At 40.5% G+C, this 16,692-nt stretch overlaps 1 protein-coding gene across 1 annotated transcript; it reads right to left on the minus strand.

The window, feature by feature from the left end:
• Nucleotides 1-9,148: 9,148 nt before the first annotated feature.
• LOC124145002 lies at nt 9,149-15,414 on the minus strand. Its single transcript, XM_046514637.2, has 3 exons — nt 15,227-15,414; nt 11,645-11,872; nt 9,149-9,419 (listed from the first exon to the last, which is right to left on the minus strand). Exons 1-3 carry the CDS (start codon nt 15,288-15,290, stop codon nt 9,154-9,156), a joined length of 558 nt encoding a protein of 185 aa, XP_046370593.2. The 5' UTR covers nt 15,291-15,414; the 3' UTR covers nt 9,149-9,153.
• Nucleotides 15,415-16,692: the final 1,278 nt, after the last annotated feature.

Genomic DNA, 16,692 nt, shown 5'->3' on the forward strand with positions numbered 1-16,692 from the left:
CAGCGACCCGACAGCGAATCAATGTTCACGTCATCATCCACTGGTTTGCCTCTTCCAGACTTGATATTATTTCTGACGGCGGTGTAAAACAACAATTACGTGTACTAATAAATTTGACATTGGTTCGGCCACATTAAAAGAGGATACAAATGTGTCAGTATGTCAAAATGTGGTCATTAACAATAGCTTTCTCTCCTGTCAGCCTTGTGATACAAAGGATTTGAAACAATCACAACATGACAACCATGCCTAGAAATATCTTCAAGTGGAGGAACACTGACTCTTAAAATGTACGTGCATACATGTAGCCTTGTTACCTTGTTGAACATTTCTGAACGAGTCATAATGTCATAAACTAAACAGATGACATTTATGATGCTCCCCCAGACTGTTGACCAGGGTATTGTCTAGAACGCCACAGAGATGGGGGTCTTCCTTACAACGGGGCTCGAGATATTTTGGGTTGATGATGTTGTATATCAGTTTGGAGACGACCATTATGAACAGGTTAACATCATTCTTAAATTGAAGTGAAAGTGATTGAGCATTATACAAGTACCTTACTGCTATCTTACACTTGTAAAACAGGTGGATCGGGTGTGCGGAAATCTGGTTACCGAGTCTTTATCTCTTGAGCCGGGGCGGTCGTGTAGCCTAGTGGTTAAAACGTTAGCTCGTCACGCCGAAGACCCGGTTCGATTCCCGACATGGGTACAATGTGTGAAGCCGTGATATTGCTGGAATATTGCGAAAAGCGGCGTAAAACCATACTCACTCACTAACTCTCCTCAGCCATTCTAGTTTCGTGTTTGTGTATGTGTGTGTGTGTGTGTGTGTGTGTGTGAGAGAGAGAGAGAGAGAGAGAGAGAGAGAGAGAGAGAGAGAGAGAGAGAGAGAGAGAGAGAGAGAGAGAGAGAGAGAGAGAGAGCGCCCGGATCTTCGGCGTGGCGAACGAACACTTTAATCATAAGGCTACCCGACCGCCCCTAGGATCGATTGAAAGTAGGTATCAGTCGATTGCGATCTCGCAGATTATGTCTGCAATCTACATTACTTCACCAACATTAAGTTGGTACACCGCGATATAACAGAAATAGTGTTCACAGCAGCGTCAGACCCTACTCTCTCACTTACTCTGATGAAGTAGGCATGACGTGATGTGGATATTGCATGACTTGTTGATGATGAGGGAAGAGAATTTATGGATGGGAGCATATATATATAATATAGTCCTGATTTCCACTTGTCCATAACTATCAGCGCTAATTCACTGTACAGTTTTGGTTTCCATTGTCTATTGCTCGCGCTAATCGCCTTTCTCTGCCTTATATCATTCATTCACCTGATGAAGGAGTAAGCATATACTCCGAAACGTTGTTCCTCATAGTAAGTTGAAATCCATAGACTCTCTTCCTTATTTGTATCACTATCTGATGCCTTTCAAAGACTTGATGACGATTCTTCCACAATCTGAGTGTAATTAATTGAGAAATAGATATTTTAATACTGCTTCTTTGAATGAGTTAGAAGCGCCATAAAATGACAAAATGAACCTGAACGAAATCATCCACATGAGATCTTTACCAGTGTCCTTTTTCATCAATAATTTGTTGTGGTTTGAGGACGAGTACATCGCGATCTCGACCTGGGTTTACATTTTTGATTTTACGACTTTAAAAGTCGAGAACGTGAGAAAAACTCTAATATCATGTAAAATATCGCAATCTCTATAAAAGTCATAAAAGATGCGAAATGGCGAAAGTTATGTAATTCCACAGGTTCAGGTCATAAAGACAGCCCTTTACCCTTAAATCGTCCTTTCCAACTGGGCCTGGAACCATATTCAGCTTTAGAATGGAGCAGTACTTTCTTCTACTGGCGCCGATAATATGTGGTGTATTATTAAATCAACCGGTTTACAGAATTGAGGTCGACAAATGTTACCATGCATGTAAAATGCTTGAATTTTATTGGTCAGTTGAGTTTTGCTAATTTTCCATGTGTGATATGCGGGTTAGGCGTATGCTCAGTTCTAATCCAACACTCTGAGTCGCAGCTTTGCATTGTGTTTTATAAAGATGGTACCGTGACTTTAGGCATCAAGCCAGCAAGCTAAGACACCCATTTCAAGCTCTGATGAATCAAGAATTTAATAAATGACCGAAAAAATATGTTCAACAAAATGATAAAGAAATATAAAATTGACAAACTTAACAATTACTCAAAAGAAAGCACATAAAAACTTACTTAAATTACTGCATATATAACAATTTATACCAGAATAGAGAAAAGGTCATCAATTGGTTTGAATCCCGGTTCGTCCCGATATATCTAGCTTTGTCAACACCACATCCGTGTGCTTCACCAAAGTGGCAAACGTCCGAGACCTGCATCACTTCGAGCTGTCCTCCAATATAGAGCTGACACGCCGTGATATAACTGAAAAGGTATTAAAAAGCGGCGTTAAACCCGACTCGGTCAGTCTTGCCGATCTGAAATCAATGAAATTCAAGCCCCGTACATCTAAGCGCATCGTGTAATGTATATTAACATTGACTTCAGATGTTTTCGATGTACAGAGCCTTAACTTAACACAGATTGTCGTCAGGCAATGTGGCGACAACCAACGCTTCGTATCCGCGTTTGTTTCAAAATTATAGTAAATGAGTGAGTATGGTTTTACGCCGCGTTGAGAAATATTCCAGCAACATCACGGCGGGGACCCCAGAAATTGGCTTTACACATTGTACCCATGTCGGGAATCGAACCCGGATCTTCGGCGTGACAAGCAAACGCTTTAACCACTAGGCTACCCGACTTCCCCTATTATTGTGTTGCGGTGGGATAACCCAACAACTAATGTTGTTAAACCCTGACAACAGTATTGGTACAGTATCACACACAGGATCATGCTATACATTTGAACTGTCTCAATTTTGGCTCAGGTTCGAATCCCAAATTCACCCCGATTATGATCCTTAGGCTTACTGCACCGCGTCATTGCTCGTGGGTTTCGCACAAATCGTAAACGTGTACGATCTGTCACTTTGGAAATTCTCGCTATACGCAAACTAGTTTTTAAAGCGGCGTGAACCCAAACACACAAACTCCTGGAAACGGATTGCGCAGTAGGAATTTGCTGCGTAGAGATGCGGCCCTAAGGCGTGCAAGAATCCAATGATTGCAGGTTCGAATCCAAGAGTCACTGGTGGACAGCCTTATCGGTTTTAGCAAGGTTTTGATAAAAGTGATTTCAGACTTTCGTCCCAAATAAAAAAAGAGGATAGGCGTGAACTGCTTCTTAATGTTATATGAGAGACAACTAAGTGTAATAACACATTCATGCTCACAACTGCTCACAGTAATTGTTCCCTCACATTTCCAAGATCGAGTCAGAGGAGAATGTGAGGTTGCGTCATTAACCTTGCGCCTTGTCATTAACCTGGTGCGCAGTGGACGTGAAACGGGGTGCGGTGTTTGGGGTGTGGGATGTGGTGTGTGTGGTGGGGTGTTTGGGGTGTTGGGTGTGGGCTGTGGGATGTGTTTTTGGGTGTTTGGGGTGTGTGCTGTGGGGTGCGGGTTGGGGTGTGTGGGATGTTGGGTGTAGGGTGCGGGGTGTTTGGTGTGTGTGTTTTCCTACGCCTGTGTATAGAAATGACGGAACCAGACCGACAGCATCTGATTGAAGCGTCCGACACACAGTGGGTTCACCCGAATACAATGCTTCGACTTTCTACGTCAAAACCTTCAACTCGGAGCCCGATGTGAACTGTTGCATTGTCCTAGTGAGTGAGTGAGTGAGTATGGTTTTACGCCGCTTTTAGCAATATTCCAACAATATCACGGCGGGGGACACCAGAAATGGGCTTCACACATTGTACCCATGTCGGGAATCGAACCCGGGACCACGGCGTGACGAGGTAACGCTTTAACCACGAGGCTACCCGACCGCCCCTTGTCCTAATGAAGAAGAACGCCATGTCGAATTTTGCCACGGCGCTTGTCCTTGACAGACTTCACCTTTCGCAAAATATCCATTGTTTTTCTGTGTGTCAGACAGTCAATATGAATTATACCTCTGTTATCCCCAAATAAGGTGTCCATAACCTTCTTGGTGGACACGTAAGCACGCACGCACGCACGCACGCACGCACGCACGCACGCACGCACGCACGCACGCACGCACGCACGCACACACGCACGTACACACATTGATATATGGGTGAAATAATCTTGAACGTGACGTTAAATCCCATTCTATTCGTCAGGATTAATTTATTTTCAAGATAGTGTTTTGGAGGCTGTTGTTCTTTCCATTTTTATGGCATGAGAGATTTGAGGTTAGTATTACTTCTCCAGAATACGTCATACACATGTGAGGTAGGAGCTTTATTTTCAGAATGGGACCCGTGGAGATCCGGGGTAGAATAGGTCTTCAGAAACCCATGCTTGCCATAAAAGGCAACTATGCTTGTCGCAAGAGGCGACTAATGGGATCGGGTGGTCAGACTCGCTGACTTGGTTGATGCATGTGATCGATCCCAATTGCGTGGATCGATGCTCATGATATCAATTACTGGATTGTCTGGTCCAGACACGATTATTTTCAGACCGCCGTCATATAGCTTGAATAGTGCGTGCGGCGTTAAACAACAAACCAAAAGCAAACATTTTCAGAATGCACATACACATTTGAGGTAGGTGAGCTACAGGCCCTCAGCTTTATAATGCCATGTGACATATGCACGACACCTTATCTGTAAAGTAATTTAACGTATCATACTATGAAACATATTTGCAGTCGACAACTCAGTTATCTAACATTGATATATTCAAATTTTCCGTAAGCGTTAAATAAAACTGATCAGTAGTTTTTTTTCCCCCGATACATGAATCGTAGTAGACATTCATAGCAACACAAGTATTTCATCTACTTTCACTTTTTAACGACCACTGTTTGATATGACCGTGACTGGACTCTCTGTGGGTTACATTTACATACAGTTGCACCAGTGCTGGTGTAAAACATATCGCATATCAGCTTTTGTTGTTAAGTCGATTTGTCTCCACCGTAAAACGTTTGTGCCGAAGTACACAGTCATGATTTCAAGCGGGACTTTTTTTCCATAATGTTATTATTTAAATCTGTTAGATACGTTTTAGCATGGAGAACTTTCTTTAGTATTTATCGACACCATTTTTTCATCATATTTTAAATATTTTATATCCACATTGTTGACATTAAAACAAAAAAAATCAAACTTCATCTTTTGCAAGTGTTTTTTAAGCTCACGCTAGCACCTCCCCCCCCCCCCCCCCCCCCCCCCCTCCCCCGAAATAAATAAATAAATAAATAGTTAAATAAATACATAAAATTTATAAATCACTTCAATATTTTGAACTTAAATGATCTGATATTGATATTGCGGATATTGGTATTGAAAATATGTTTATATTTAGATGACTCATATTTAAGAAATTGGCAGAAATGAAAAACTACCATATAACCATAAGGCGTGTTCTTACTGTAAATTACATAAGGGAAATATCATTGAAGATAAAGTTTATGCTTTACTTTTCTGTGAAGACAACACCCCTGTGAGAAATAAATACCCGAACAACTATACAAGTAACCCTACTGCACGCCACATCTTCACAAACTTACAAACATGATATTATTTACAATGTATGATTGAATATAATCATAAAAAAAAAATGTCAGACTTTTCTAATTTGAGTCAGATGTTTGTCAGGCAAAGTAAACTTTTGTGTGATTGTATTATGGGCCACTCGCCTTATAGTATCTATTCATATCAACACGCGACAGTTTTCTTTATTTCTTTGAAGAACATATCCAAGTAGTAACTTTGGGCGTCATGAAATACAGAAGTACCTCCTTTGAACAGAGTAAGCAGATTAGGTTAAGTTTTGTCTTTTGTTTCGTTCATGTAACTGTTCTGACATCCACGGGTTTACATTGGATCTATATATTTCTGAGCCCAGGGGATTCTGAGTAATATTTATGGTGGATACCAGGCTAGCTACTCAAAGCACTTTTCATTCGATTTCCAAGATATTTATCATTGCACGTGTTACAGAATAACTGATAAAAGTCACTCACTGACACTCTAAACCTCAATTTAATTATTCGAAAAACTATCGTTTTGTACGTCCCACATGACTCAAGTTATTTGCCTTCATTCTCGAATTATATGCGTTATGGGCCATAGGGTGACAATACAAAAACGATACAGACTTCCTGGTACACAAAGCAATATGTTGCGTCCAGCAAGGCCTTTCAATATTCAGGTTAACACTATAACTGAGGCATTGATCACCATGCCATGATCTGAATGTCACCAACTTAAACCAAGGGTGAGTGTTTGTCGGAGAGGCAGATACGACCACACCAAGGTAAACATAACAACTCATATATCTCCCCAGTCTTTCTCAAAATTAGAAACGTAAATCAAGAATTTGATTCGGGGGACCAGTCGGGATTGAAATCGAAAACCGATCTCTTTCTTTATATCTGTTGGGTTTTAAAAGGTGTGGCAAATGATTTAAAGAAAGTGGGCCTTCTACTGCAAGAGATGTTTTCTAACTGAAAACAAAAAACAGCAATATTCCAGCTATAACACGACGCCTTGTTAACTACCTAGTCTGGACAAACCAGTGATTAATATTAAGCTTGTTATTCTACATCAAACTGAATTGTTCATTTTTGTTAATAATTACATTTAAAAGCAACAATAATTATCAATATATACCTCAGAAAATTCTGCATAAATATTGCTTGCTAATATATCAGTTAATGTCGAAAACGAAGAAAAAATGATGTAGGCTGTAAAAAGTATTTGCCAATCCAACTTTATCGGCTCACTGTTCTTATACATGTAAGGCCACTTTTATTTACCCCGAGGGCCCTTCCTCAAAGCTATCGTTGCCCTAAGCTGATCGCAACTCCCCTACTTTAACATAGACGTGTGACTTTCGTAGCGTTTCGATCGCTTCCGTAGCACAAGAAGCTGTCGATGATGCATATGTCGTGCATATACTCGTGCATATCATTTGTCTTCAATCACAATCACTGTAAGATGATTGTCAAATTAATGTGAGTGTGAGTTTATTAAAGTTTAGTGGTAATTAATGCATATCAAGTTGAAATCAGGTGTGTCACATGGCCGTACTCTTGTTGTTTTACCTTAAAGTATATAGACACTGATGATAAGAACATAATTTTAGATATAATGAACTGATCTTTATATTTTCATGAATATGTCCCTCCTTTTTCGTCATATGAACAGTTTCATCAACGTTATGCTGCATTAAATCACAACTCTTGCGGCTTCGATTATAAATGTGTTTTTATTTCATTTTTCACAACAAAATAAACGTGTTGTTACATTGATTTTGAAAGAAACATGTTTGATCAGATCTTCATTATGATTCATGTACATATAAAAGAACTAACATATCGAGAAAAATAATTTATCCTTTAAAAATCATTACGGTTAAATATCGTTAAACTCGAACTACATTATGAATCTGTGCTTCGTTTAGGACGATGTAAACGTATGGCCCAGGTAGAATACATCTCTGCTTTTCCCGAAAAACGGAAACCTCGATAATTTCGTTATAGCCAGGAATTCGAGTTAACGAGGCCACACCGTGACACATGTGCAGTATGCTCAAGGTAACTCGAACCATCACGAAGCTTGTCGAAGGCTTAGTCAGGCCTATTGATAAGATTTAAAAAAATACATCAAACTCAAGGTAACTCGAACCGTCACGAAGCTTGTCGAAGGCTTAGTCAGATCAGGCCTATTGATAAGATTTTAAAAAATACATCAAACTCAAGGTAACTCGAACCGTTACGAAGCTTGTCGAAGGCTCAGTCAGGCCTTTTGATAAGATTTAAAAAATACACCAAACTCAAGGTAACTCGAACCGTCACGATTCTACATTATGAATCTGTGCTTCGTGTAGGACGATATTAACGTATGGCCCAGGTAGAATACATCTCTGCTTTTCCCGAAAAACGGAAACCTCGATAATTTCGTTATAGCCAGGAATTCGAGTTAACGAGGCCACACCGTGACACATGTGCAGTATGCTCAAGGTAACTCGAACCGTCACGAAGCTTGTCGAAGGCTTAGTCAGGCCTATTGATAAGATTTAAAAAATACTCAAACTCAAAGTAACTCGAACCGTCACGAAGCTTGTCGAAGGAATAGTCAGGCCTATTGATAAGATTTAAAAAATACAACAAAATCAAGGTAACTCGAACCGTCACGAAGCTTGTCCAAGGCTAAGTCAGGCCTATTGAGAAGATTTAAAAAATACATCAAACTCAAGGTAACTCGAACCGTCACGATTCTTGTCGAAGGCTTAGTGAGGCCTATTGATAAGATTTAAAAAAATACATCAAACTGAAGGTAACTCGAACCGTCACGAAGCTTGTCGAAGGCCCAGTCAGGCCGATTGATAAGATTTAAAAAATACACCAAACTCAAGGTAACTCGAACCGTCACAATTCTTGTCGAAGGCTTACTCAGGCCTATTGATAAGATTTAAAAAAGACATCATTTCTTTATTCCGGATTTTTATGGCCGATCAGAGGAGCCCAGAATAATGAGGAGATAATGAATACTACAGGATACTACAAGAAGTATTCGTGGTACCCGTACATGTAGTAATTACATATTTACACACTTTAAACGAATTGATTAGTTCGGTCAGTGACCCAGTGTGGACTTTATCACAAATATATTATGTTGTCCATGTTCCTCACTGCCAGGAATTCCGTTTTCTTAGGTATTGGATACTACTTTACGTTTATGCTCTCAAGAATACTCAGTGAGATCCACAGCAGAGCAGTTCTGGATAAGAATAACTTCCGGATTTACAAATCATCGGAATGGAGACATATCCTTTTGAATATATGTACATGTTCCTTCCAGAATCGGGGTTCCCGGTTAAACGGGTTCCGGATTGACGTGGTTTCACTGTAGTAGAATCCTTGCAATGGCCAGCCGATTAATTCCGGTGCCTTGTAGCTTGTGATGCTTCGACTCGTCACCATGTGGCTGAAATATTGCCGATGTGACGTTGAATATTAACTTACTCACTCACTGTGATGCTTCAACGCCATTACAAAGACGTGCACGTCATTCTGAAGACACACAACAGGCAGGCAATCTGGAGAGCGACCGACATCATCAGTGAGGTGGCACCGGCCTTTGGTCCATTGCAGAAGTCTGTTTGGCAGGTGGTGACACAGGTCATGTATCCGCGAGTGTCGTAGGCACACGTGCTGAAGTTGTTGTGCTCAATGCCTTGCAGCATGGACAAGTTTCCGAACGAGAACGTCTCCCCGTCAGAGCAGTCCCGGATGTAGCTAAGAATGTCCGACGTCTCTGAAAAGATGGAGATAATGTTTTGACACCTGGAATCATCACTATTTGATTGGGGCGGTCGGGTAGCCTAGTGGCTAAAGCGTTCGCTCGTCACGCCGAAGACCCGGGTTCGATTCCCGACATTGGTACAACGTGTGAAGCCCATTTGTGGTGTCCCCCGCTTTGATATTGCTGGAATATTGCTAAAAGCGGCCTAAAACCATACTCACTCACTCACTACTTGATTGTGATTCATAAACACATGCTTTTAATATAGTCGGAATCTTACAACAGACTCTTCTTTCTGCAGAGATTTTCTATGCTTATGGAAATGGTTTTATCGCTTGTATGCACAAAATTTGACATATCAAGTTCAGAACAGGTACCCCTTATTGTGGTCAAACTTATCTAATTATATAAAAAAACCAAAACGATGGTATTAAAACTATTTACCGGAGGTAGAGGCGGGGAAATCGATGTTTCCTGTCTTTTTGGGTCCATTGAAAGCCTAACGTAGTATATCACCTTCTGACCATAGTAGGGCTTCAGTGAAATGACAGTAAACCCGTACTGACGATCCAATGACGAGCAATGTATCATTGGTGATTACAGGAACGTCTCTTGTGCGTGTTCGCGGTTCTGTTCAGTTTAGTCAATCTCCTTTCCTTTTCTGTTGTATTGATGAACTAACTAATGCCACACAACATTGGTTAGAAACAGATTTGATCACGTTTTCAACCTACTATTGCTTAAGGCGTTTTAGGACGTATCAGGATCTGCTAATCTAAACCGGATTGTTAGCCGTTTTCTCTCAGGGCCATATCAGGGGCTACCCTCATGCATTAAGCTGATACTGTGTTATAACTGTATGTTGTAGAATAGGTCTTCAGCAACCCAATGCTTGCCGTAAAAGGCGACTATGTTTGTCGTAAGAGGTGACTAACGGGATCGGGTGGTCAGGCACGCTGACTTGGTTGATGCATGTCATCGTATCCCAATTGCGTGGATCGATGCACATGATGTCAATGACTGGATTGTCTGGCCCAAACTCTATTATTTACAGACCGCCGTAACATAGCTGGAATATTGCTGAGTGCGGCGTAAAACAACAAACCAGACTTCAACAGCAACAAATCAGCGGTAACCACCTTAAGATGTGTATTACCATACATGTGAACGTACAGGAAGATGCACATGCAGTTTAACAAAACATATAATCTTTTCGAGTAGTGAGAGGATATAATTTGATGCTGTCTACGTGGATGGCAATATTCCATCCATTTGACTATGGCAGGTGAATTATCCAGTCCGGATCGATGAAACTAACCAGTGACGACGTTGGTAGCATAATCATCGATGCGCAGCGTTGAGTATACGATGACACCCTGTTGATACTAGAGGCGATGTGGTAGCCCAATGGTTACAACGTTCACTCGGCACGCCGCAGGCCCGAATTCGATACCCTACATGTTATGATATAGCTGGAATGTTCCTGAATGTGGTATAAAACCCAACTCGAGTATGGTTTTAGGCCGTTTTTAGCCATATGCTAGCAAAAAAACGGCGGGGGACATTAGAAATGGGCTTCACACATTGTATCCATGTGGTGAATCGAACCCTGGTCTTTGGCGTGACGAGCGAACACTTTAACCAAAGGGTTACCCGACCGCCCCACTCACTCACTCAGGACCATTTCTCCTCGATTTCCATATTTGAGCATGAATATTCGCGTATTACTGTCGATGTTTCGTAAACATTTGTAATATTTTTTTAGTTTTACATAATTCATATTTTTGCACGACTGTGTACTCATTTATGTCGGGGTGTTAAGTAAAGGGGTCCAAAAGGGGCCTGAAGATTCAACTATATTGCTGCCAGACAAAACACAACTGCAGATGTCCTGAGACGAGGATGTATACTGTAAATCTTAAAATTAACGCGAGCGTGATTAAAATGCGAAAAATACGAGTTATTGATATATCTGTGTGAGTTTGTTTAAACGACCTTTTCAACAATATTTCAGTTATTAGACGGCGTGTCAGCTTTTTGTTTGAGTAAATCTGAACTGATGCAGGCCTCAGACGTTTATCACTTTAGGAAAACCCACGAGCACGAATAATGATGATGAACGTAGAAACATGATAACTGCGAGCCGGTATTACCCACTGCCATAGGTTTATGGACGACCGAGTCGCCCGTGTTCCCTGATGTTGATGTGGATGGCAATGACCAAGTACTCAACTTACGTGCAGCCTCAACAGTTTCGATCATACACACATTCCTAGAGTTGGGACACTTCTTGATGTAGGGCAGGGTCCTTCCCTCAGAGTCTGTATCTAGATCTACTACATGTACTTCTTCATCTGGACTGGTGTTATTTAAAATGTCGTTGGCCGATTTTACCATCGTCTTGGTATCCGTTTTACAGGATCCTTCTGAGCCTGTGCTGCCACATTGGTAGCAGTACAAGCAAGCTAAAAAAGAAATGGTTTGACGTGTAATGCACATTATTCATTTGTAACTAATGTTAACGATGTATGATGCAATTTCCTATTTTGACTTGTGCCACTTGTTCAGGTTTATTTGTTTGTTTGTTTAACGCCGCACTCAGCAATATTACAGAAAATGACGGCGGTCTGAAAATAATCGAGCCTGGACCAGACAATCCAGTGATTGACATCATGAGCATCGATCCACACAGTTAGGATCGATGACATGCATGAACCTAGTCAGCGAGCCTGACCACCCAATTCCTTTACTCACCTCTTTCGACAAGCATAGTCCGCTTTTACAGCAAGCATGGGTTGCTGAAGACCTATTATTCTACCCCCGAATCATCACGGGTCACTAGTTCAGCTGAACAATTGCCTTGCCGTAAGTGTGTTTGAGACGTGTGCCACCGGTGGGGCCGGATACCCTCACCTTTTCGCGAACATTTAGTGTCATCTCTATTTGACATAGTCGGAATCGTACAATTGACTCTTCTTTTATCAGATATTTCTTACGAAAACAAAAGGGTTTTGTTGAGGGTTGTGTGTGTTCCAAATGGATATTTTGAATATTCCCGAGACTGAAATTACTGAATGCATTTATATTATAAGTTGTCCACCGGTGTTTAAATTTATTTTTCATTGCCGGTATCTTGTGAGATGGAAACAAAGGAGAACCCAGAATTCAATAACATGCTTCTTACACCAGACACCAAATGTCATAACGTTGCGATATATACGGGGATGGTCCTTTCATTCGGTTTAAACACACCTGCAACTTGCGATATGTCCAAAGTAATCTGTACACGAGTTAGGACGATAGGCGCGCACTGCTAAATCACTGATGCCTTGAAACTCACACCACCAAAAATAAGCAGCACTTTGTAAATATCAGCTATGTAAGTTTATTTGTTATATATTATGATTTCCTTGTGATGAGCTCCTGTAAACTGTGAAGGATCTCACATCTTGCAAAACCGTAGACCTATCAACCAGGAAAAAGAATAACATTTTGTCGGCATGGACACATGTCAAACGCATGTCAAATATTATTATTGCAATCTCATTGAAACCAGGCCTTTTACGCCGACACGATGTCTCCCTGCTTCAAGATCTGAGGATATATGTACCATAACGACGGAAAATACTTCAACAAGTGTGAATGCTATTGCAGACATTATTAATTTTACAATCAGAACAGAGATACATAAGGTCTGCTTGTAGTCTAAAAGAACGCTATTGTTTCTGCCTGCGAATAGGGAGCACGGATGGCCCAGTCGATTCAGGCGCCGCGATTCGCTATGCGGAGTTGCGTCCCTTGGGCACGCCAGAAACCTAAGGTTGTGGGTTCGAATCCCGGTTCGCCCCGATTATGTTTATAGGTTTGTCAGCATCCTACCCGTGTTCGTGAGTTTCATCGAAGTGGTAAACTTCTGAGACCTGCATCACTTCGGGCTTTCCTTCAACATTAAGCTGACACGCCGTGATATAACTGGAATACTGTTAAAAGCGGCGTTAAACCCAACTCACTCACTCTGCCTGCGAATGACGTCAAGTATTTGTTACACAACACTGAGAGAATACGCTTGTTTTCTTTTATCATTGATAATGTATTCATTAGTATGCGTATTAGTGCCACATTATAAAAAATATCATCTACGTACATGATACTTACATTGTACTTCTACGTAGAAGATACTTTCATCTACGAATATGATATTATGATCAACGGAGAAGAAGTATCATATACTAATGAAGTATCGAATTTACAATATTTTCTCTAGTAATCGACAATTAATTCATAGGTAACATGTCATCCACCTATACATACGTTTTCTTTACCATGCCATCTGTTGTCCGCCATTTTACATGTCCAAAGTTTCAAAGACAGGTCCGACCCTGTGTTAATTTTTGTCGTCAAAATAACAAAGACAGCTTCGAGATAAGGCTCAGATAGCTTTGTATTCGCTACGACACTTTTATAACAATTTTAGCGCTACAACAGCTTCATGAATAGGACGCCGGAATGAAACCATTCTCCTAAGTCGATTAATAATAACACATTGATTACTAACCGGGGTTTCCAGTCTAACGGGGTCAGGAATATAGGGATTTCACAAGAATACTATACGTTAGACAAGTTGATATAAGCAAGTGTGATCACATTAAAGGTCATCTGTTCTCAAATGATCACACGAATTGGTATTGGAAGATCCCCAAGGGAGTATATTAACATTTAATCCTGACACCATTAATCCAACATCATGTATAAATAAATAACATTACCAGTTACAATTATTCGTTATCCCGGAGATTCGTTGCTCCTCCGTTGTCCACATTAACGGGGGTTCAGTGTAAACTAATGCAAATATATACATCGTCAACGCCAGAAAATAAACATTCTCGATCATCCTCCGAAACAGATTCCACTGAGCGTAAGAGTGATGACACAATGTGTGCGCGAGAAGGGTTAACATGTCCTACCCTACCGGTAACTGAACCCTGACTTGGCAGACATAAAGTGAGACGACCGATTATTGACAATGTTACGTCATGTCAATCGCCGAATGCTTTTCCCACAGTCGATCAAACATGACAAGAAATCTTTTGAAAATATATACTGAAAAGAATAAAGAATACCGGATACCTTCCTCCACATTCCTTAGTAACAGTTTCTAAGTGTGTTTTAGTTGCCATTTTTATCCGCCTCGCTAAAGTAACATGGGGCTTTGGGGGTTGAAACATACTTTCGCAAGGAAATATCATTTTTAGTTTCAAAGTCAATAGAAAATCCAACGTGTTTGTTGTGTTGCCGATACATGTCACTGATAAGCATGCATTACGCCATTATAGAACTTGGGGCGGTCGGGTAGCCTAGTGGTTAAAGCGTTCGCTCGTCACGCCGAAGACCCGGGTTCGATTCCCGACATGGGTACAATGTGTGAAGCCCATTTGTGGTGTCCCCCGCCGTGATATTGCTGAAATATTGCTTAAAGCGCCGTAAAACCATACTCACTCACCCTATTTTTCTTTGTTGATGTCCAATTTTTGATGTTGACGAATTGCCCTGAGGTTCAATTTCGGGGTTAAATCATATTCTGTATGGGGTATCTTCCTGCTTATGTTGAGCTTCGTCGCCCAATTTAAAAAAAAATAGTCAAGCTGTCTCGTGCTGCTCTAAGAATGGCATGAAACAAACATGGCGTATGGGTATCCGGTATTACCTACATGTACCTATATACTTAGTTATAACCCAGCCTTGGTATTATCCAATTATTTTTCTATATACCAATGACATAGAAACTATTTCGTTAAAATTAAATAACTTGATGAAGTTACCTGCAACTGGCAACAGAAATAGCAGGATGAAATAGGACACATGAGATCTCCTTGTAGCCCCCATAGCACTGAGTGTGGCGAACACCCTATTTCCAGTTGACTGTGAGGTAGTGTTAGTACTGTTTTATGCCCGCTGATAACGTTAGTCCAACCCGGAGATGTGGGGATTTACAGCGTGGTTGTTGTCGACGTCTAAGAGATAGGCTTCAGTGGTAGCGTGCACTGAGTGGTGGCCTTATTTCTTTATCAGCAGGTGCTGTCATACAATAATTTATTCGCTCACCTAACAAGAAGAAAGAACCGATTCATACATGCAGTTACTGGTTTAAAATTACAACTTTGTTCTTATTATATGACGATTTGTTTTGACGTCACTGTGAAATGTTTTTATGATTATATTACACATCGTGACGTCAAAACAAAAACGTATGGCTTGATGTGATTAGTTACATAAAATCAATATTACCTTCTTGCATATTACCTTTGCCGAAGTAACCCAGTGCCATTGGTAGTGATATTCTGCATTCGTCCTTATTCGTTTTATTCGAGATAGTGCCCTGCTTTTAATGTCTGAGTTTGATTATTTCGTTCCACATAAAATGACAAGCAGATTAGAGGCCAAAACACATTAATTGCAAACAAAACTGGAAACTAAAAAAAACCCAGTTATTTTTAGTGTACAAATCATGAATATATATTAAAACATTGACCATATATTACGCGAACACCATTATCTCTATTTGATAGTGATTCATAAACACATGCTTATGATATAGTCGGAATTGTACAGTGGACTCAGATGATTATGGAAGGGATTGTGTTGCCTTTTCTGTTTATTTAGGGGCCGACCATTTGATATTCTGGAGGAGAAGTGTCCCCCGAAACGTCCTGAAACAAATACGTATGCTTCATATTGTTGGAAAAAAAGAAATTTTCTGCCACAAAAATGACATTGTTTCAATGTGGATTTAAAAAGAATATATTTTCGCTCATATTTTTTTATTAAGAAAATATCTGTAACTGCAAAACTATCGGGTCTGAATGCAACATTCTTCTTTGGTTCACTGTACTCTCAAGGGAATCGCCACCTCCAATTACAGTTTCCTATCACAGTCATGCTACGTGTGTATGACCCATTATCGACTCGATAATTCGAAAAAGTCAATACGACCTAAATCAATATGCGCAGAAATAGACGGGCACTTGCGAACATAAAAAATATAAAGTTAACGTTATCTCATGTGCGATATCGTCTACACACGAGCCGGCGAAAGGTCAACCAGAGAAGGAAGTGCACTGGTTAACTTCGCTACAGTGTAGAGCTCTTCTGTGAACATGGCTTGCTTATCTTTATGGCAGTTCCATTGTCCGAACTGACATGATTTAACATGTACATACTTATATAGTATTATAGGATTTTGTATATATACGTTTTGTGGAAATATATGACTACTTTTTGTATTAAA

This window comes from Haliotis rufescens, unplaced genomic scaffold, assembly GCF_023055435.1.
Source record: "Haliotis rufescens isolate VD_foot unplaced genomic scaffold, xgHalRufe1.0.p SCAF_55, whole genome shotgun sequence".
Classification (NCBI taxonomy): Eukaryota; Metazoa; Mollusca; class Gastropoda; order Lepetellida; family Haliotidae; genus Haliotis; species Haliotis rufescens.